Here is a 22,676-nt window from a genome sequence, read left to right on the forward strand (position 1 = left end):
TGGAGGCGGAACACGCCAGGATTGGCCAAAGCCCAATCCAGTCCCCAGAATTGTCAAATCAAATCATCGACATGATACTATGACCCGCCTCTCAACCTGTCATCTCAGGGGGCAATGCTCCTTTATCTTTACAACCATCCACTGAAAGCACCAAGCAGGCCTTCTTTATTGCACAATCCAAATCTTCGTCAAAACTTGCGTGTTGCTAGCTTGCTCTGACTGAAATGGTCAGAGCCAATGGCAGAGCTTGCAGGGAGCGCAGAGCTTATACTCGCAGTCTGCTTCTGTTGAGTCAGACTACACCTACCTAAGATCTGAACACAATGTGAGCCAGATTACCTCCAGAGATGTGGTCAGGCAGATCTGATCACATTCTGATTACGACGCGTTTACACCTTGCATTAGCATGCGTTTTTCCCTTATCCGGATAACTTATCCGGATACAGATCACATTTTAATACCAGGTGTCAATGGGGTCTAAATGATTGTCTTCCCTTTTTGTTGTGCAGGTGGCAAGGAGAACAAAATGCCCATCCTCATCTCGAAGATCTTCAAGGGTCTGGCTGCCGACCAGACGGAGGCGCTTTATGTTGGCGACGCCATCTTGTCTGTCAATGGTTACGACCTACGGGAGGCAACACACGACGAGGCCGTGCAGGCCCTGAAGAAGACAGGCAAGGAGGTCATCCTTGAAGGTAAGACATTTTCATTTAATAAATCAACCCAAAATCACCTATCATCTATCTATCTATCTATCTATCTATCTATCTATCTATCTATCTATCTATCTATCTATCTATCTATCTATCTATCTACAGTATCTATCTATCTACACTGCAGTATCTATCTATATATCTATCTATCTGTCTGTCTGTCAGTCAGTCAGTCAGTCAGTCAGTCAGTCAGTCAGTCAGTCAGTCAGTCTGTCTGTCTGTCTGTCTGTCTTTCATCTGGCATATCAAGCTGCTGATTCAACAGCATGATTATTGCACAGATGTGCTTTGGGCTGGTCAGTTTCATCACACAGCACAATGACACAGATGTTGGAAGTATTTGGGGCAGAGTGCAGTTGGCATGATGCCGACTGCAGGAACGTCCACCAGAGCTGTTGCCTGTGAATTGAATGTTCATGTCACTCTCATAAGCCGTCTCCACTGTGTCCAGCCAAAGTTCTCACCTGTCTGGTCATCATCATGCTGTTCATCACAAGCTTCATATGCCACACCTTTCAGGGGTGCTTACTAAAAGGGATTTAAACAGATTTGTCAACATCATTTGAGAGAAATAATAATTTTGCGTGCATTAGAAAAAGTCTTGGATCTTTTATTTCAACTTGTGAAAAATGGGAGCAAAAACCAAAGTGTTGTTCAGTAGATAATATTGTAGACTGCACAAAAGCTAACTCATGTGCAGAGTTCTCTCTCTGGGAGCCCTTTTGCTCCCTCGGGATCTTCTCCCGTATTGAGGTTGATTCCTCCTTTAGGGCCAAATATGATGAGCTGAGGAAGATCAGTTGACTCAGAACTTTGATCCAAACTTCCTTGGAAACATCCAAATAATGAGTTGAACTCAACACAGCGAAAGGTAGCCAAAGGCTAAAAATTCCAGAAGAATATTGTTGTGGCACAGCACAGCACAGGCACACGCACACCTCGGAGCACCTCAGCATGTTAATGAACAACCTCAACCATCAAACACGTTGACACTGATGGAAAGTAAGTTTGTGTCAGAACTGAAGCGTGGAGAACTCATGAGGTATGATCAGCTGTGCGTGGGGAGGTTTGCACTGGAGCCAGTTTCTCTCTCTCCTCTCTCACTCACTCACACACACACACACACACACACACACACACACACACACACACACACACACACACACACACACACACCTTACATGAGCTGCCATAGATAATGTATCTCTCTCTCTATCCCAACAACCCAATTTGCTCTCTGTCTCATTCCCACATTTTAGTAACCTGCAATGTGCTTGTGTGTTTGTATGTGTGTGTGTGTGCGTGTGTGTGCGTGCGTGCGTGCGTGCGTGCGTGCGTGCGTGCGTGTGTGTGTGTGTGTGTGTGTGTGCGTGCGTGTGTGTGTGTGTGCGTGCGTGGTGCGCGCACACGTGCATTTGCCTGGGTGAATGTGAGATGAGATCTGTAGCTGCAGGGATGGTGACGGGATTAGAAACCATCTCTCTTCTTAGCAGCTGATTGCATCACATGTGTCCTGCATCTCCTCCCAACATATTGACTTAAGTCATTGTGGTTGAATTGTAAATCTTGTCTCTACAAAGTTGAGTGTTTAAGAACAAATCTTGTTTTGTTTCACTCTGGGTGTGACTCCTCCTCAGAGTGTTTTCATCAGGAAGCTCCAAACCTGACGCTTGCTTTCCTTCTTTGTTCTTCTTCTATTGAAGTGTTGAAGTGAAAATGAAGTGTTTTGTAGCTGAGGAAATTATAATTATAATTGATTGGATTTATATAGCGCCTTTCTAGACACTCAAAGCGCTTCACATATCAAGGGAGGGGGGGGGAATGAATGAATGAATGATGAGCTCATCCACCACCGATGTGTAGCACCCACCTGGGTGATGCACAGCATCACCCAGCCAGTTTGTGCCAGAACGCTCACCACACATCAGCCTATCACGGTGGAGAGTTGAGGACTGAATGTGCCAATTAAGTGCCTGTCATCTGGCAGGATTCCTATCCCATAAACTAACTACTAACTTGGCCAATTGTTAGAAACATGAACAACAAACAAAAACTATAATCTCTAAGAATGCAAAGAAATGTAACTGGCTCGTTAAAACGCGCATTCCAGGGATATCGTATCGTTACAGCAGCGATAATGGCGCGCGCCTCCGAGAGCTTGGTTGTCAGGGGTCGCACTTCGGAGATTCCAGGCCGACGTGCTGCACTCTCCGCTCGGCAACACGAAGGCAGCAGGCTGCCTGCGGGTCGCTGAGCTCCACTCAGCCACACTAACCTCCCGTCAAAAGGCTCTTCCCGAGGGGAGCGCCACAACACACTGAATCCCACTCGATTTGGAGGCGGAACATGCCAGGATTGGCCAAAGCCCAATCCAGTCCCCATAATTGTCAAATCAAATCATCGACATGATACTATGACCCGCCTGTCATCTTAGACAAACTATGTTTTCAGTCTGAAACTGACTCATTATGCACGTGACGAACGGGTTCAGTTCGACTTTAATATCAGACAGTTGAACCAGTGCTGCTCTGTGAGCTGTCAGGTCAGGAAGGATTTCATGGCTCTCCCTTCCCCTGAGGACCTGACACAGAGGAGTGAGAGAGGACAGAGGCTTGGAGGCTCACTGATGGGAGAGGCTGAGAGAGAAAGAGAGAGAGTGTGTGTGTGTGTGTGTGTGTGTGTGTGTGTGTGTGTGTGTGTGTGTGTGTGTGTGTGTGTGTGTGTGTGTGTGCGTGCGTGCGTGCGTGCGTGCGTGCGTGCGTGCGTGCGTGCGTGCGTGCGTGCGTGCGTGTGTGCGTGTGTGCGTCTCCTGTTTTGATATCTTATGTATGCTTTGCTTGTGATTGTTTGTATATCCGTGTGAGGAGAATTTCAGAGGAATCGAATGGATGGCATCCTTCCGGTCAAGACTCAAAAGGCGATGAGCTGTTCAGCTGTAGTTTATAAGATTCAAATTCTAATTAAAAATTGTTTGTAAGAAACTGATCAAGATTATAATATTTGATCAAGATTCCATACTCAAAAACACAATTGGTGAACATAACAGACGGTGACTGTTGCCGATGTGACGACCCTCCCATTCTGCTGGCCCCGTCTTGCAGGACTATTTAGGGGCCGTTTAGACGGGAACGCTTTCTGCATAAAACAGTTATGCTTTATACTTTTGTTATGTTTTGTTATAATCCATTCACATGACAACAGCGTTTTGGGGGGACTACAAATGCAACCTTTTGAAACAGAGTTCCACAGTGGAATCTTTTTAAAAACAACACCCTTCCTCAGCATCGCTGTGTCAACTGACAATACTCAGTTCCTGTGAAAACGGTGACGATACAGCCCCACTTTGCACATGGTTATTAAAGGGATAGTTTGGATTTTTTTTTATGTGGGGTTTGATTGATTGATTGATTTGATTGTGGACAAGGAACAACAACAACATCAAAGGGATATTCATGTGCAAACACTTATTTACAACATAATCCCTGGTTTTATAAAAACAGGATGGCTGTATGAGGTACTTGCATACAGTCCAGTTCCAGTTTGGAGAAATGGAGACCGGCCGCGTCAGGCAAGTAGAGCTGTCTGCTGAGTGTGAAGGGGCCATCAGCAAAAACGTTAAAAACGACAACAGAAAAAATACATAAAATGCTTCCATACTGCTCACCTGGCGTAATCCAAGTCTCCACAAGCCCTGAGATGCCAAGTTAACCTGAAAGGATGTCTGTCATTTACACCCTGTTTTTAGCTGAAATCTTCACTGTAGCCAGGTGAAGGCAAGAAGTGAGGGAAGAAGTAGACCAGGGATACTCAACTTGCTTTGCCCGGGGGCCACTTTCGTGAAATGATAGGCCAGGGGCCAGTTAATAAACAATCAATATACATTTTTCTGTAGCGGATTGTAGGTTTTTGGGGTGTCAGCCGGAGTTTAGTCTGACAATGTTGTGCACACCGGATAGTTAGTTAGGTTATATACATACATACATGTAAGTGCCTGGGTAGCGAGCAGATGGCGGTATTTGACAATTTAGCAGCTAAATCATAGATTATTGAAAGATATTCCATATTCCAGACTGAAATGCTATAACAGAAGTGTGAGTATTGGCCAGAATGACATGAACATTTGGACACTTATTCAGCGGGTATCTTGCATGTTGCGTTCAGGTGCACTGTAAAAAAAAAAAAAAAAAAAAAAATCGCAATTCCATCGCGGGCCACACAGGGGTATGAGTATCACTGAAGTAGACTACAACAAAAATGTACACATAGGAGAAGAGGGAGGGGAGACACTAAAAATGATCTGAAAGCTTTTAAAGCCCAAGGAGTACACCGGGCCCAGGTGCACCCAATCAGCTTAAATGAACCCGAACACCAGGGCTCTCCTGCAAGACAGGAGAGTGGGAAGGTTGTCGCACCGAGCTGGAGGCCGTTTTGTTGCTCTATGAAGTTTACAACACAGACTGTCTCTATGAAGTTTACAACACAGACTGTCTCTATGAAGTTTACAACACAGACTGTCTCTATGAAGTTTACAACACAGACTGTCTCTATGAAGTTTACAACACAGACTGTCTCTATGAAGTTTACAACACAGACTGTCTCTATGAAGTTTACAACACAGGCTGTCTCTATGAAGTTTACAACACAGACTGTCTCTATGAAGTTTACAACACAGACTGTCTCTATGAAGTTTACAACACAGACTGTCTCTATGAAGTTTACAACACAGACTGTCTCTATGAAGTTTACAACACAGACTGTCTCTATGAAGTTTACAACACAGACTGTCTCTATGAAGTTTACAACACAGACTGTCTTGACTGAGATCAAGGAGACACCGCCTCCATCACATCACACTATCTGCTGCGTGTGACCAGCACCTTGAATGTGTCAGACACGTACTTCCACAACATTACAGCAGGGGTTCTGTTGACCGTGTTCCCCACACACACACATACAGTAGAAACATTTCTGCTGGCCCACCACAATATCAGCACTGACCACCACCATCTTTTTCCCAGCATGCCTGTTGTGTGCGTAGATGTCCAAATGCAAGTAGAATGTATCAGTTAAGTTGAATAACTGAGCTACTTCAGATTCAGATTCAGATATCTTTATTTGCCATTGTGCAGAACACATAGGAATTTGTTTTGACATTGACAGTGTGCGCATTCCTTAATCTTTTTCACATATAACAACAAGACAGCAACACAAAACATAGCACAGTGCAGGAGGTATAGATATAAAGTGCAGAGTTAAAGGAACATAGTGCAAAAATGACCGGTGACACTGCCTACTGTATGTGGAAATTGATAGCCTTCATGTTGCACACCCAGTATTTTAATGAGAATAATGAGAACAAGCAAGAAACAATATATATAAATATGTTGAAAGACGACAAAGCCGCTGGCTGTGCGGGGTAGTGTAGCGGTAGATTCCCTGTCTACCAACACGAGGTTTCGCAGGTTCGTGCCCCCCGTGTTACCTCCGGCTTGGTCAGGCGTCCATACAGGCTGTGTCTGCGGGTGGGAAGCCGGAATAAGGCTATGGTCGCTGCACTAGCACCTCCTCTGGTCAGTCGGGGCGCCTGTTCGGGGTGGAAGGGAACTGGTGGGAATAGCGTGATCCTCCCACGTGCTACGTCCTGCCGGTGAAGCTCCCCGCTGTCGGGTGAAAAGAAGCGGCTGGCAACTGCACATGTATCGGAGGGAGCATGTGTGTGTCTACGGCTCTCCGCAGATCGGCAGAGGGGGTGGGGCAGCAGGCGGAATACAATGTGTGATCTCATAGAGCGACAGGCTCAAGGGGCTTTCCTTAAGGTGACCAGACGTCCCCGATTTTCAGGGACAGTCCCCGTTTTTGGTTACCTGTCCCCGGCTGGAGCTGTCCCCGAAAATGTCCCCGATTTTCTACTGGCGTCTGCGGTCAATATGACTCTAGCTCTAGCGGGCTCATTCTTAAGTCTAGAGTGAAGATACGCTATGAAACTGTAAGACCTACAGCACCCATTGGGACCAACAATGCCATGCTACCTTGTCGGGAAGGGGACTAAAAAGCATGGTCAATTTCAAAGGGGACCCCTGACCGCTCTCACCTCAGGATATCTGAATGAGAATGGATTCTATGAGTACCCATGAGTCTCCCCTTTACAGACGTCACTGGCCAACCACTCAAGCAGGAAGGAAGGTTGCAGGAGGCTTACGGGCGGGTTAAAAGCATATCACAGCATCACATGTAGTCCGTTGATCCAGACATCCAACAAGTGCACATGCTGCTTCCTGCTGGTCCAGGAAATCTTGAACAATGAAAAAACACTTATGACTGTAAAATACTTTTTGAGATCTGAGGCTTTTCATAAAACATTCGGCACTCTAGGTTCGGACAGCCAGGCCTCATGCTGCTGGAGAACACTTTGACATTTTGTAAAGGGGCACAGTGAATGAAGTGTGTGTGTGTGTGTGTGTGTGTGTGTGTGTGTGTGTGTGTGTGTGTGTGTGTGTGTGTGTGTGTGTGTGTGTGTGTGTGTGTGTGTGTGTGTGTGTGGGAGGATGGGGGGGGGGCACCAGGGGCCTCTTCGTATTAATTTATTAATAAATGAAACCGGAATCATCCCCCTTTTCTATTTCACGGGTAATAACATTGGAATGATATACTGATTGCTGGACTGGAAATGTCCCCGATTTTCATTTGAGAAATCTGGTCACCTTAGCTTTCCTGATCCTGCCGTGTGATGTCATAGTGATGTCATGTGATGTCATAGTGACAATCTATTGGAATGATCGCAAGAGATGACGTTGGAAAATGTGTTTTGTGTGCATGAGCCCTCTCTTCTCATGCACTGATTCGCTTAAAGGAACACTCTGCCCATTTTCAACCAGCTTTGTATCATTAGAACATCAGTAGTATATCAGAAAACTGTAAACTGTTTTGAAGTCTGTCATTTAATTTGACAGTTATTGAGTGTTAAAGTGTGGACCAGTGACATCACTGGTCCACACTAACTCAAATTAATAACTCATTAACTCAAATCAACTCTCAATAACTGTCAAACTAGATGAATGACTTCAAAACCGTTTACAGTTTGAGAGTTGATTTGAGTTAATGAGTTATTAATTTGAGTTAGTGTGGACCAGTGACGTCACTGGTCCACACTTTAACACTCAATAACTGTCAAATTAAATGACAGACTTCAAAACCGTTTACAGTTTTCTGATATTCTACTGATGTTCTAATGATACAAAGCTGGTTGAAAATGGGCGGAGTGTTCCTTTAAGCTGACCACCAGCCAATCAGAGTGATTTTTCTCTATTCAGCATGTTGAATCATCCGGATAAGCATCTGACCACCAGGCCGACCAGAGCGGGGGGGCACACCGCAAAGACTAGGACGACAGACGGTCCAGACATCGCCGATGGCTGACCGTCGGCTTGGTGTGTCTGGGGTCTTTAACCTCTATGAACCTCCCTCCTCCGCCTGCAAACTTCGCCCTGAAGCTGTTGGTGTAAATATAGGAGTTGGCTCTTTGTCAGTCTGCCCGGCTTAGAAAAACACAGTCTATGCTGCTAGCTGTGCGTTCTCAGTAGAACCTGTCTCCTCCTCTGCATTTCTGTCACACCTTCCATCAGAATGGAGATGGAATAATAATCACTGTGTCTGAGAGAGCACCTGAGAGGGTCAGATACATATAACACAGCAGACCAGCCCATAAAGCCACAGCTGCCTTCATTTCCTCTCACTGACATTTACAACCTGTTTGTGTGTGTTTGTGTACCTGTGTGTGTGTGTGTGTGTGTGTGTGTACCTGTGTGTGTGTGTGTGTGTGTGTGTGTGTGTGTGTGTGTGTGTGTGTTTGTGTACCTGTGTGTGTGTGTGTGTGCGTGTGCGTGTGCGTGTGTAATGAGTGGAGGGAGGAGGATGGCGGAGAGAGGTGTATGGGTCAGCTCGACATTGTCACTACCAGTACCCCCACCTTATTATCACGCGCGCGCGTGTGTGTGTGTGTGTGTGTGTGTGTGTGTGTGTGTGTGTGTGTGTGTGTGTGTGTGTGTGTGTGTGTGTATAGATATAATAGTCATGGACTCATATCTGGGCTTGGCAGCACAGTAAATAAGCAGCTTTTTATCACAGTACTGTATTTGAAAATGCGGCCATAAGAAGCAATTTTATAATATGGCATGATTATTCTTTTTGTAACAATATAAATAGCATAATCAAAGCATTGTAACCTATGACCACCAAAATTCAACCTTTCCAGATATAGGCTACAGAACCAAATATATAGACAGACAACTACTGTATGTCTTTTTTGCAATTACATGACCTTTGCTGCTTCTTTTCACCTGACAGCGGGGAGCTTCACCGGAAGGACGTAGCACGTGGGAGGATCACGCTATTCCCACCAGCTCCCTTCCGCCCCGAACAGGCGCCCCCGACCGACCAGAGGAGGCGCTATAGTGCAGCGACCACTGAGCTTCTTAGTCTTCGTTAGAACTCTAGCAGCAGCATTCTGAATGAGTTGAAGTTGCCTAAGTTCTTTTTTGGAGAGACCAGAAAAAAGGCTATTACAATAGTACTCTAACCTACTATAAATGTGTTAAATGACAGTTTTAATAGCCTAAAACCATAGGCTACTGGATCATGTCGGATTATACTTTCTTTTTTCAGGCATGCCGCTTAAAGTTTAGTTCAGCGCGTGATAGTTTAGGCCCTAAACTATCACGTAATGCTGAACTAAACTTTGAATGACAATAGCGACTGGTGAACAGCGCTAGAGTAACTAGAACTTGAGTAAGACCTGTTTGCAGTGCTGAGTGTCATCATGTCAGCTGTGTGGAGTTATTTTAAGCTCAAAGAAGTAACAAACGCGAATTCGCTATATATTCACCATTTTCTAGCTTGTTAAACGCGATATGACGGAATTTTGTAAAATTTGGCTGAAACATCCACGTGGACTCAAGGATGAACTGATAACATTTTGGTGGTCAAAGGTCAAAGTTCAAGGTCACTGGGGGGCACGGTGGCACAGTGGAAGCGCTGTCGCCTCACAGCTACAGTAGAAGGTCCTGGGTTCGATTCCCACCTGGGACGCTGTGAGCGCTGAAGGAGGGCGTGCCCGTCCACATGTCCTCGAGTGCACACCGCCCGGGTGGGGTCGTCAAAAAGGGCCTTTCTGTGTGGAGTTTGCACATTCTCCCCGTGCCTCCCGGGGGTTTCCTTCATATAGGAACCCCCTTCACCAAAAACATGCAATATCCTGGTCGCTGAAGTGGTGCCTCCTCTGGTCGTCGGGGCGCCTGTTCGGAGGGAGGAGGGGAACTGGTTGGAATAGCGTGGTCCTCCCACGTGCTATGTCCTACCGGTGAAGCTTCCCTCTCAAGTGAAAAGAAGCGGCTGGCTAACTGCCCATGTCGCAGAGGAAGCATGGACCCAGTTTCGGCTCTCCCCAGATGGACAGAGGGTGGAGCAGCAACCAGGATAAACAAATTAAAATGAGCACTAATGGGGAATAAAAATGGGATTAAAAGAAATCTGGGAAAAAAAGTTCAAGGTCACTGTGACCTCACGAATGCCATTTTCTAGCTCATTATCGTTCTCAGGAACGCCTTGATGGAAAGTCTGGACAGACATGGATGTCAACTGCTCACTTGTTGGCGGAGGCATATAGCCGCGGTGCGGTCGTTCTAGTTGCATTTGGTGCCAGTCAGGAGCTGGACTAGACTGCTCTCTTATTAGCTGCTGGTCGCAGCTAAAAAACAAAACAGCCAAGTGCAATGGATGCAATGTGAGTTTTTTGGGGGGTGGCAGCACCCAGCAGCAGTGATGTGTTTTTTGGGGGGTGGCAGCACCCAGCAGCAGTGATGTGTTTTTTGGGGGGTGGCAGCACGCAGCAGCAGTGCATCCAGACACATGTACTGTATTTAACAGCTTACTGTTGTTTACAGTAAGAGAGGGAAAAAAGACGGTATCGGATTTGCATCGATATCGGCAGATACTCAAGGTTGCGGTGTCGTATCGAAAAAGTGGTATGAAGTAGGGATGTTCATCAATTATCGAAAATCGACAATTGATTGTTAAGGAATGGAATCGATCATGTGGAATTTTTATCGATTATTGTTATTATTAAAAAAAAAAAAAATTCCGGACTAGGTTTGGGTGGAATTCGTTCCTCCTCGCCCCACTCCATTGCACAGCCGACTAACGTGAGGTGGAGCTTCACATAGTCTCTAGTTTTCTGGCTGGGCACGGGCCTTTGTGCCAACAAAACTGTTTGAAACATGGGGAATTCACACCGGCATGCGCCGGGGACAGCAGAGTGTTGGAGAGGAGACACATTGAAATAAAGAGTTCATTGAGGAGAACACGTTGTCTTTCGTATTTTCTGCCATAGGCATTCATTTTGTAAAAAAAAAATATATATATATATATATATATATATATATATATATATATATATATATATATATTATTATTATTAATATGATCGATAATCGATAATTGATCGTTAATTTTCCCGATTTTCGATTATTGAAATTTTTCAAAATGAACATCCCTAGTATGGAGCCATCCCTAGTTTAGATTCTACCCAGACTGAAACTGCATCCATCATTGCCACCAGCTATAGGCAGCCAGTCAGCCAGAGAGAACGCGTTCCACTACTGTATGAAGAAACCATGGCACCGGGAAATGGGGGTATGCTGAATGGTAGCACCGTTCCCCGGGCAACCAAGGCCTGACAGGGACATGTGCGGATTGTACGCACGCACACACACACACACGCACACACACACACACACACACACACACACACACCCATGCAGGCACACACATATGTAGGCTATACACTCCCATGTCCACACATAAGAACTTAGACACTCACAGTGTGGAAAGCAGGCAGCAAGAGGAAATGGACAGGACAGGACCCTTGGGTATGTATGAACTGTGGGGGGACAGAGAGAAAAAGTGTGTGTGTGTGTGTGTGTGTGTGTGTGTGTGTGCATTCATAGGGCCAGGTGCGCATCAATGTGTGTGTGTGTGTGTGTGCGCGCGCGTATATACGTGTGTTTGCGCGTGCGTGTGCGTGCGCGCACGCTCTTTTCATTGTGTGTGTCCAAGGATTAAGCGTGCTGGTACACCATGTGCCGTAGTGCAGGGTAGGAATGTCCCAAGTAGGCTCTGTAGGTCACGGTGATGGACAGAGAAGAGGGCGCCATCCCATCACCCCAGAGCAACTAGTTCTCATACCTTCTCCTCCTGATGATGGACCTGCTGATTGCCACGCACCGCAGGGCCCTTCGTGTTTAGCATGTTGTTCAAATCATTTGGATCACTTTGGAGCCATAGAATCATGAGGATCTGTGATCACGCCAAACTGACCTTAAAATATATTAAATATATATTATAAATATATATATTAAATATATTCCTGTGATTGTCTAAACCTTCTCCCAACCAATTGTATTGTCCTATGTGGTCAAATCCAGAGTGATTTATAGAGAGAGTGGCGCCAACGGAAGTCCAAGATGCTTGATAGTCGTGTGACTTACGTAGCTATAGTGTGTGTGTGGGGGAGAAGTTCCAGGAAGTATGTGTGAATGCATAAAATAAAGCTGGTAATATCATTTGGATTCTTTAAACGTCTTTACCCTTTCAAAGTACATCACAAATGGTCCATTGTGCGCAATCGTCACGACACTTCCACCGCCCACAGACGCCGACTCACCCACAGCCAATTTGAAACTAAGATGTAGTTAGGTCCAGGCCCAACGCACAGACACACCGATTAAAATAGGTTTAGTTATGGAATCTGCATGCTTCTTCCAGTAGGGCGCATATTATTTTCTAGTTCTCCAACTTTTCTTTGCTTGTGACATCACAAAAATCTTTTTTTTCCCCACCTTCAACTTTATTAGTCAGCTCAATTATACTTTAGCAAAGCAAACATTTAATTGTGAAGGCATCATTTCATAGAACTGCAATTCATTTTGATCTTTAGTATGGCACCACTGAAAAGAATTCATGAATCATATAACAGCTTTTGAAAGAAATCTAAACCTTTGGTGGACGATGGCGTCCACCTCCAAGATGGTGATGTCTCCTTTGTGGAGAGATACTTTGTCGCTCACTAAGTAGCGACAAACTCTAACTCCTCCTCCTCCTATCAGCTCCTTTCCTTCGTTTCTATTTACTTTACTGTCCTGCCTCCAGGTGGGAATGTAATGCTTGGGTGATATAAGGTTATATAAGGATAAATATATGATACATTTAATTTGAAAAGCAAAATGTAAACAATTCGAAACAGTATACAAATATCTCCTATACAAATCAAACACTCCAAGGACAATAGGACCCCCCAAAATTTTGACAGATAAATTCTATATGGCCTCTTATAAGGCTTAGCCAGAGGTATACACTCCCTCTTCAAGTCTGCTGACGTGAGTGATTTATGGAATATAATGACTTTGGGGAGTACGTTTTAAGGGTTCTCCTTGGGACACACAGCACAGCGTAGCTACTGGCCAGGCCTTCCTCCACCATTCTTTCCTCTCCTACTTCTAAAGTTCACCCTGCATACTCCAGCCCAGGATCTGTCACTGAGGCACACACACGCACGCGCACGTACGCACGCACGCACACACGCACGCACGCACACGCACACACACACACACACACACACACACACACACACACACACACACACACACACACACACACACACACACACATACACACTTCTATTCCCACTCCTGCTGATCCAGAAGATGGCCTCTCTCGCTCTTGTAGGGTGCCAGACAGCAAGCCAGGGAGGCAGGTGAGATTTTCTTCATTTACACTGGTCTGCAGGCTCATTTGCAGTCGAGTGTCTTGCGTCCAGGCTGTCTCTGCCCAGTTTGTGAGGCAGGGAGCTGTGTGTATCTGTACTAGTTAAACTGTGTGTATCTGTGTACTAGTTAAACTTTGTGTATCTGTGTACTAGTTAAACTGAGCTGGGTGTATCTGCGTACTAGTTAAACTGAGCTGGGTGTATCTGCGTACTAGTTAAAATGAGCTGTGTATCTGTGTACTAGTTAAACTGAGCTGGGGGTATCTTTGTACTAGTTAAACTGAGCTGGGTGTATCTGTGTACTAGTTAAACTGAGCTGTGTATCTGTGTACTAGTTAAACTGAGCTGGGTGTATCTGTATACTAGTTAAACTGAGCTGGGTGTATCTATACTAGTTAAACTGAGCTGGGTGTATCTGTGTACTAGTTAAACTGAGCTGGGGGTATCTAATGTACTAGTTAAACTGAGCTGGGTGTATCTGTGAACTACTTAAACTGAGCCGGGTGTATCTGTGTACTAGTTAAACTGAGCTGTGTATCTGTGTACTAGTTAAACTGAGCTGGGGGTATCTTTGTACTAGTTAAACTGAGCTGGGTGTATCTGTGAACTACTTAAACTGAGCCGGGTGTATCTGTGTACTAGTTAAACTGAGCTGTGTATCTGTGTACTAGTTAAACTGAGCTGGGTGTATCTGTATACTAGTTAAACTGAGCTGGGTGTATCTGTGTACTAGTTAAACTGAGCTGGGTGTATCTGTATACTAGTTAAACTGAGCTGGGTGTATCTGTGTACTAGTTAAACTGAGCTGGGGGTATCTTTGTACTAGTTAAACTGAGCTGGGTGTATCTGTGAACTACATACAGTAAACTGAGCCGGGTGTATCTGTGTACTAGTTAAACTGAGCTGTGTATCTGTGTACTAATTAAACTGAGCTGGGTGTATCTGTGTACTAGTTAAACTGAGCTGGGTGTATCTGTGTACTAGTTAAACTGAGCTGGGTGTATCTGTGTACTAGTTAAACTGCTTCACCTACTGGCAGCAGCAGGTTGGTCCATGGGTTTGAGTGTCGTCATCAGAAGATGAAGTAGTTGCGCCTGTCTGCAGAAGCCAATATGTCCGCCCCTGTCAAGAGCTTCACTGTCTGCTCCAGGGACCTGATCTTGCCTGATCCAGCGTTCTTGTGAGAAATGTATTTGTCTTCGAGGACCATGCCAAGAAACTCAATCAAGCAGTCAACTCGCTGGAGTGGGCGGATTCTAAGGCCTGGAGCCAGGCAACTCAACTCCAACTAAACATCCTCAAATTTTCAGTTCATCCGTTTTCTACTCGATCTGCAACTCAACTTTCCCTTTTGTGTCAAGACGTTCCATCTGTAGTAGGAGGAGACCGCCCTTCCTTCCTCTTCTGATGAATGTCTCGTACGGCTAGCCGCCCTGACGTTGCCTGGCTAGCTTAGCTTGTCATGCTGGATTGGTACAGTTACTGCTGCTAAGACCATTGGGTGTGTCCCTGTGTCTGGCTCAGCGTGGCTCAGTCTGCTATGCGTAGTGCGTACTCCCCGTGCACTTGTGACTGCATTCAAATCCTGGCTTATAGTTTTTCTCCACATCTCTCACCTTGCAGACTATCGCCACGAAAAAATAAAATGTGCAAGGAAAGCACACTGTCAAATCAACGTGATCTGTGTCAGACCGAACTACTCCTCACAACTGGCAGGCAGACAAATTGATGGACTATTTTTTTATATTTCTGTTCTTGACTGATGTCTTTACTTGATCTGCCTGTCAAATGTAATTGCCAGTTGAAAGTGCGTGTGTGCATGTGGCACATTTTGCGGACGGATGGATAGTAAAACCATAACTATTTGACCAATTTATCGACTAGACTTTCTTCTTCCTCACCACTGTCTGTTCAAGGTTCATCAGCTAATAATTAATAAAATACATACTTTAGGGATATGTAAAGAAGGCTGTGAATATATTATACATGCACAGGCTGCATTGGTGTTCAGTCTGGTGCTGAAGTAGGTTGACTTGACGTACCGTTCATTTATGTGGTGTGGTACAGTACAGTGTGGCCCTGCTTTTGGCAAGCGTGCTTATGTCTGCCTAGTACTGCCTACACTTTTATGCTAAAGACTTGCATGTACTGTATCAGCTAATTAAAATGTTCTGGCTCTCGCACTTGTGACAGTATAATTATCACTTTGAAAATAAACCGTTCCCTTGTAGCCTGCCTCTATCCCTCAACCGCATGCTTATAGATGGCTCCTAATTTCAGATATATATTTATATATATTTATATATTTTGGACACAAGATGGTTTTGTAGAATGACTTGGTTCAATGCGGAAACATGCTGCAGGTCCAAGTCCATTTATTCTGACTTAATGGGGAACAAATTGAATTTCAGCGCAATTTGGCGATTCATTTTCGACGATTGTTTATTTCAATTAACCTTCGCTTATTCAGGATAGTCTCGTTTGGAGATAATATTACGTCTCCCCGGTGAGCTGGGGGATAGTTGTCTGTGTGGAACTGTGTGAGGAATGAGAATGTGTGAGTCTGTGAAAGAAACGCAAAAATAGTTTTCCATATATTTTCCTGTGTGCAGAAGGTGACAGAGTGGTCTGCCTGTCCTTTACATTTAACCATTCACCATCGTTAGTAGCACACACACACACACACACACACACACACACACACACACACACACACACACACACACAAATTCAACTTTACTGTAATCATTTACTGTAGTTTATGTTGTAAGATGCCTAACTCAGGAGCTCAAGCTCTTCTAACCCTATCCACTATAGGTTTCACTTGGAGTGTCGCACTGTACAATACTGAACTTTTGGAAAGAATGCATTAATAGCGGTGGAAGTATGTGGCCCCTACAGCTCTTCTTTCTGTTGACCTAGTTAAGATAATGTAGAACTATCTTTCACTTGCCTTGGTCTTCTTTCTGCTGACCTAGTTAAGATAATGTAGAACTACCTTTCACTTGCCTTGGTCTTCTTTCTGTTGACCTAGTTAAGATAATGTAGAACTATCTTTCACTTGCCTTGGTCTTCTTTCTGCTGACCTAGTTAAGATAATGTAGAACTATCTTTCACTTGCCTTGGTCTTCTTTCTGTTGACCTAGTTAAGATAATGTAGAACTACCTTTCACTTGCCTTGGTCTTCTTTCTGTTGACCTAGTTAAGATAATGTAGAACTATCGTTCACTTGCCTTGGTCTTCTTTCTGTTGACCTAGTTAAGATAATGTAGAACTATCGTTCACTTGCCTTGGTCTTCTTTCTGCGGACCTAGTTAAGATAATGTAGAACTATCTTTCACTTGCCTTGGTCTTCTTTCTGTTGACCTAGTTAAGATAATGTAGAACTATCGTTCACTTGCCTTGGTCTTCTTTCTGCGGACCTAGTTAAGATAATGTAGAACTATCGTTCACTTGCCTTCGTCTTCTTTCTGCTGAGCTAGTTAAGATAATGTAGAACTATCTTCCACTTGCCTTGGTCTTCTTTCTGCGGACCTAGTTAAGATAATGTAGAACTATGTTTCACTTGCCTTGGTCTTCTTTCTGCTGACCTAGTTAAAATAATGAAGAACTATCTTTCACTTGCCTTGGTCTTCTTTCTGCTGAGCTAGTTAAGATAATGTAGAACTACCTTCCACTTGCCTTGGTCTTCTTTCTGGTGACCTAGTTAAAATAATGAAGAACTATCTTTCACTTGCCTTGGTCTTCTTTCTGCTGAGCTAGTTAAGATAATGTAGAACTATCTTTCACTTGCCTTGGTCTTCTTTCTCTCGACCTAGTTAAGATAATGTAGAACTATCTTTCACTTGCCTTGGTCTTCTTTCTGGTGACCTAGTTAAGATAATGTAGAACTATCTTTCACTTGCCTTGGTCTTCTTTCTGGTGACCTAGTTAAGATAATGTAGAACTATCGTTCACTTGCCTTGGTCTTCTTTCTGCTGAGCTAGTTAAGATAATGTAGAACTATGTTTCACTTGCCTTGGTCTTCTTTCTGCCGACCTAGTTAAAATAATGTAGAACTATCTTTCACTTGCCTTGGTCTTCTTTCTGCTGACCTAGTTAAAATAATGAAGAACTATCTTTCACTTGCCTTGGTCTTCTTTCTGCTGAGCTAGTTAAGATAATGTAGAACTATGTTTCACTTGCCTTGGTCTTCTTTCTGCTGACCTAGTTAAAATAATGAAGAACTATCTTTCACTTGCCTTGGTCTTCTTTCTGCTGAGCTAGTTAAAATAATGAAGAACTATCTTTCACTTGCCTTGGTCTTCTTTCTGCTGAGCTAGTTAAGATAATGTAGAACTATCTTTCACTTGCCTTGGTCTTCTTTCTGCTGACCTAGTTAAAATAATGAAGAACTATCTTTCACTTGCCTTGGTCTTCTTTCTGCTGAGCTAGTTAAGATAATGTAGAACTACCTTTCACTTGCCTTGGTCTTCTTTCTGGTGACCTAGTTAAGATAATGTAGAACTACCTTTCACTTGCCTTGGTCTTCTTTCTGGTGACCTAGTTAAGATAATGTAGAACTACCTTTCACTTGCCTTGGTCTTCTTTCTGCTGACCTAGTTAAAATAATGAAGAACTATCTTTCACTTGCCTTGGTCTTCTTTCTGGTGACCTAGTTAAGATAATGTAGAACTATCGTTCACTTGCCTTGGTCTTCTTTCTGCTGACCTAGTTAAGATAATGTAGAACTATCTTTCACTTGCCTTGGTCTTCTTTCTCTTGACCTAGTTAAGATAATGTAGAACTATCTTTCACTTGCCTTGGTCTTCTTTCTGCTGACCTAGTTAAGATAATGTAGAACTATCTTTCACTTGCCTTGGTCTTCTTTCTGGTGACCTAGTTAAGATAATGTAGAACTATCGTTCACTTGCCTTGGTCTTCTTTCTGCTGACCTAGTTAAGATAATGTAGAACTATCTTTCACTTGCCTTGGTCTTCTTTCTCTCGACCTAGTTAAGATAATGTAGAACTATCTTTCACTTGCCTTGGTCTTCTTTCTCTCGACCTAGTTAAGATAATGTAGAACTATCTTTCACTTGCCTTGGTCTTCTTTCTGTTGACCTAGTTAAGATAATGTAGAACTATCTTCCACTTGCCTTGGTCTTCTTTCTGCTGACCTAGTTAAAATAATGAAGAACTATCTTTCACTTGCCTTGGTCTTCTTTCTGCTGAGCTAGTTAAGATAATGTAGAACTACCTTCCACTTGCCTTGGTCTTCTTTCTGTGGACCTAGTTAAGATAATGTAGAACTACCTTCCACTTGCCTTGGTCTTCTTTCTGGTGACCTAGTTAAGATAATGTAGAACTATCTTTCACTTGCCTTGGTCTTCTTTCTCTCGACCTAGTTAAGATAATGTAGAACTATCTTTCACTTGCCTTGGTCTTCTTTCTGCTGAGCTAGTTAAGATAATGTAGAACTACCTTTCACTTGCCTTGGTCTTCTTTCTGTGGACCTAGTTAAGATAATGTAGAACTATCTTCCACTTGCCTTGGTCTTCTTTCTGTGGACCTAGTTAAGATAATGTAGAACTACCTTTCACTTGCCTTGGTCTTCTTTCTGCTGACCTAGTTAAGATAATGTAGGACTATTGTTCACTTGCCTTGGTCTTCTTTCTGCTGAGCTAGTTAAGATAATGTAGAACTATCTTCCACTTGCCTTGGTCTTCTTTCTGTGGACCTAGTTAAGATAATGTAGAACTATCTTCCACTTGCCTTGGTCTTCTTTCTGTGGACCTAGTTAAGATAATGTAGAACTACCTTCCACTTGCCTTGGTCTTCTTTCTGGTGACCTAGTTAAGATAATGTAGAACTATCTTTCACTTGCCTTGGTCTTCTTTCTCTCGACCTAGTTAAGATAATGTAGAACTATCTTTCACTTGCCTTGGTCTTCTTTCTGCTGAGCTAGTTAAGATAATGTAGAACTACCTTTCACTTGCCTTGGTCTTCTTTCTGTGGACCTAGTTAAGATAATGTAGAACTATCTTCCACTTGCCTTGGTCTTCTTTCTGTGGACCTAGTTAAGATAATGTAGAACTACCTTTCACTTGCCTTGGTCTTCTTTCTGCTGACCTAGTTAAGATAATGTAGAACTATCTTCCACTTGCCTTGGTCTTCTTTCTGTGGACCTAGTTAAGATAATGTAGAACTATCTTCCACTTGCCTTGGTCTTCTTTCTGTGGACCTAGTTAAGATAATGTAGAACTACCTTTCACTTGCCTTGGTCTTCTTTCTGCTGACCTAGTTAAGATAATGTAGAACTACCTTTCACTTGCCTTGGTCTTCTTTCTGTGGACCTAGTTAAGATAATGTAGAACTATTGTTCACTTGCCTTGGTCTTCTTTCTGCTGACCTAGTTAAGATAATGTAGAACTATTGTTCACTTGCCTTGGTCTTCTTTCTGCTGAGCTAGTTAAAATAATGTAGAACTACCTTCCACTTGCCTTGGTCTTCTTTCTGCTGACCTAGTTAAGATAATGTAGAACTATCTTTCACTTGCCTTGGTCTTCTTTCTGCTGAGCTAGTTAAAATAATGTAGAACTACCTTCCACTTGCCTTGGTCTTCTTTCCCTGCTGCAAAACCTTCATAGCAGGGTTTAGAATGCCACCACATCCACCAGAGTCAGAGCTGGGTCAACTCAAGTAGTATTGGCAAATACTTAACTGTGTTTGTTTTAGTGTGTTTACTGTAGGTGTCACTTGTGTGGGGCTCGCCACACAAGACAACACAAGGGAGCTCAAGAAGGTTAAGACAATCACATGAAAGTATTTCAAAGTCAGCTTGGCAAACTTTACCTGGCAGTGTCTCGTTGTCTTACTGTAATAAACACAGAGATATACTGTAGCACACAGAAATCTCACATTTTTATACATGCTTTCTGCACTCTTGTTGCACTGCTTCTACCCCAAAGACTTGTCTGTAAAATCCTACAAGATGCCAGATAGTAGATAGTACTACTGTACTGAGTCGAAATACTGTAGTACCGACCAGGGTAGATTTGCTCTCCTCTGGCCTCAGTCTTCAGTGTTTTTGTAATGATGTGTATTTAATGTGTGTTAAAAGGGACTGAGTAGTATGTTGTGTACCATATTGTCAGCCTATACATTAATGTCCCTCATATAGCAATGCCCTGTGCCCTTGTTTAAATGCTGTTGCCCCTCTACTGGCCTTGTTTACATAGTAAAGTATGTAAAAAAAAAAGTACATAGTGAGTAATTTTATGGTGATTAATGATTACAGTGTAATTGTATTATTTTAGAGACAGTAAACACATGCAGCCACTGTACAGTTCTCTGTAAGAAACGTTGGACATATGCAGAAAAGTGCGATAGTACCATAGTAAGATGCCGACAACATACAGTAGGGGTCTCCATCTTTAGTGTTCCATATTGCGTCCGTTTACAGTACATGTCTTATAACTTATCTGTAGATTAGCATTATGATGGCTACAACGAGAGATTAAAATATGCCGTGTATTTCCCACACCATTCATTCTGCTGTAGTGTGTGTGGGGTATAGCTGTTGGCTATAGAGTTTGTCTTCCTGTGCGTCCCTGTTGTGAAACCTCTAACCCTACAGACTCACTGCGTGGCTCCTCTTCCTTCAGAGCTGCTGGCCCGTGACCACATTGATGCCCGGACTCAGCGAGAGAACGGATTAACCCACAAAACAACATGGCTCTATTAAATCACAACTCTCCCCACCAGAGCCTTTCTTCTTCCTCTGTGGCGTCAAGTTTGCTTAACCGGGGGCCCCACGCTGCCCCCCACTGGTCAGATCAGGCGGGGCCGCCCCTCTGCCCCCCCCCACTGGTCTGATCAGGCGGGGCCCCCCCCTCTGCCCCCCACTGGCCTGATCAGGGGCCCCCTGATAAATGAGTGGGCCGCTCTTTGTGCCACTCTCTCACTTCATTACGTGGCTTAGTTAGACTGTAGGGTCACTGAACCATCTCGCTGTATCGGGCAGAATGCATGTTTCTCCAAACCAATTAAACTCAGCAAGGTTGACTAGGACTGCAAGTGAGGGAGGGGCACACTGGTTTCTTTCTTTCAAACAAAAGTACAGCTTCTCTGAAAATGATTACTGATTAATTAATGATTACAACAGTAGGATGCTTATTTAAGGAATATTTACTGTTGCATTTCAGTTGAGCATGATATATGGGGTTTTGAATTTGAACTTGTTTATATACTATATACACTAGGGATGGGCATCGAATTTCGAATTTTCGAATAATCGTTGTTATTATCAAGGTCGACTTTTATTATTGAAATTCGAAATTCGAAAAAAAAAAAAAAAAAAAAATTGAGTGAAATGTTGCATTGTCTCCCCTGATTCTAAGTATAGTCAAATCGCTTGGTTTGAGCAAGTAAAACAATTTTTATAAGCATTTTAAGCAAGGTTTATGGAAAAATGAATGGCGGATGAAATCCCATGAAGAGGGAGAGGGGGTGACTTTGGCACCCCTTTGGCACTCAGACCTGAGCCTACTAAATATTTAATGAACCACTCATGATTGTCAAAACTGTTTTTTATTTTCGAAAATGTCAATGTCATGTAACATGTTCTTTACTTCAGTGGTGCAATGCTTGTTTGAGCTAGAAATCCACAGCAGAAGCTTTTTATATTAATTAATAAAGCCGTAGACTTAGAATCAGGGAAGACAATGCAACATTTCACTCAAAAAAAAAAAAAAAAAAAAAAAAAAATTAAATTTTTAATTTTTTTTACATTTTTATTTTTATTTTCGAATTTCGAATTAAATTCGAATTTGGCCAGCGAATTTCGAATAGTGTTTTTGCTAGAAATGCCCATCCCTAATATACATGACACCCGTGCACAATATAAAGTGTAAACTTGATAACTGCCTGTCTTTTATGTGTCATTCTAAGCCAGGTATGTTTTGTAACTGACACATTATTGACCCTTGTTATTATTTCAGATTGAGAAGCAAACATTTACATCACTTCCAGTTGCATCGAGCAGTCTAATTTCAAATGTGAATGAGTGTAAATTAAATCCATACGTTGCACAGCCCCATGATTCGTGGGTATGGTGACCCCGAGAACAGCGAGTGACCACATCCAATCCCACACAGGAAACATAAT

At 43.4% G+C, this 22,676-nt stretch overlaps 1 protein-coding gene across 1 annotated transcript in view; it reads left to right on the forward strand.

Moving 5' to 3' along the window:
* Positions 1-22,676, forward strand: part of snta1 (syntrophin, alpha 1) — a 62,991-nt gene that overhangs the window by 17,009 nt on the left and 23,306 nt on the right. The window contains exon 2 of the mRNA XM_083660842.1: positions 510-695. Within this exon, the coding sequence (XP_083516968.1) occupies positions 510-695 (186 nt within the window). The remainder of the gene's footprint in view (positions 1-509; positions 696-22,676) is intronic.

Source organism: Poromitra crassiceps (assembly GCF_964638095.1).
Source record: "Poromitra crassiceps genome assembly, chromosome: 25".
NCBI classification, from domain to species: Eukaryota; Metazoa; Chordata; class Actinopteri; order Beryciformes; family Melamphaidae; genus Poromitra; species Poromitra crassiceps.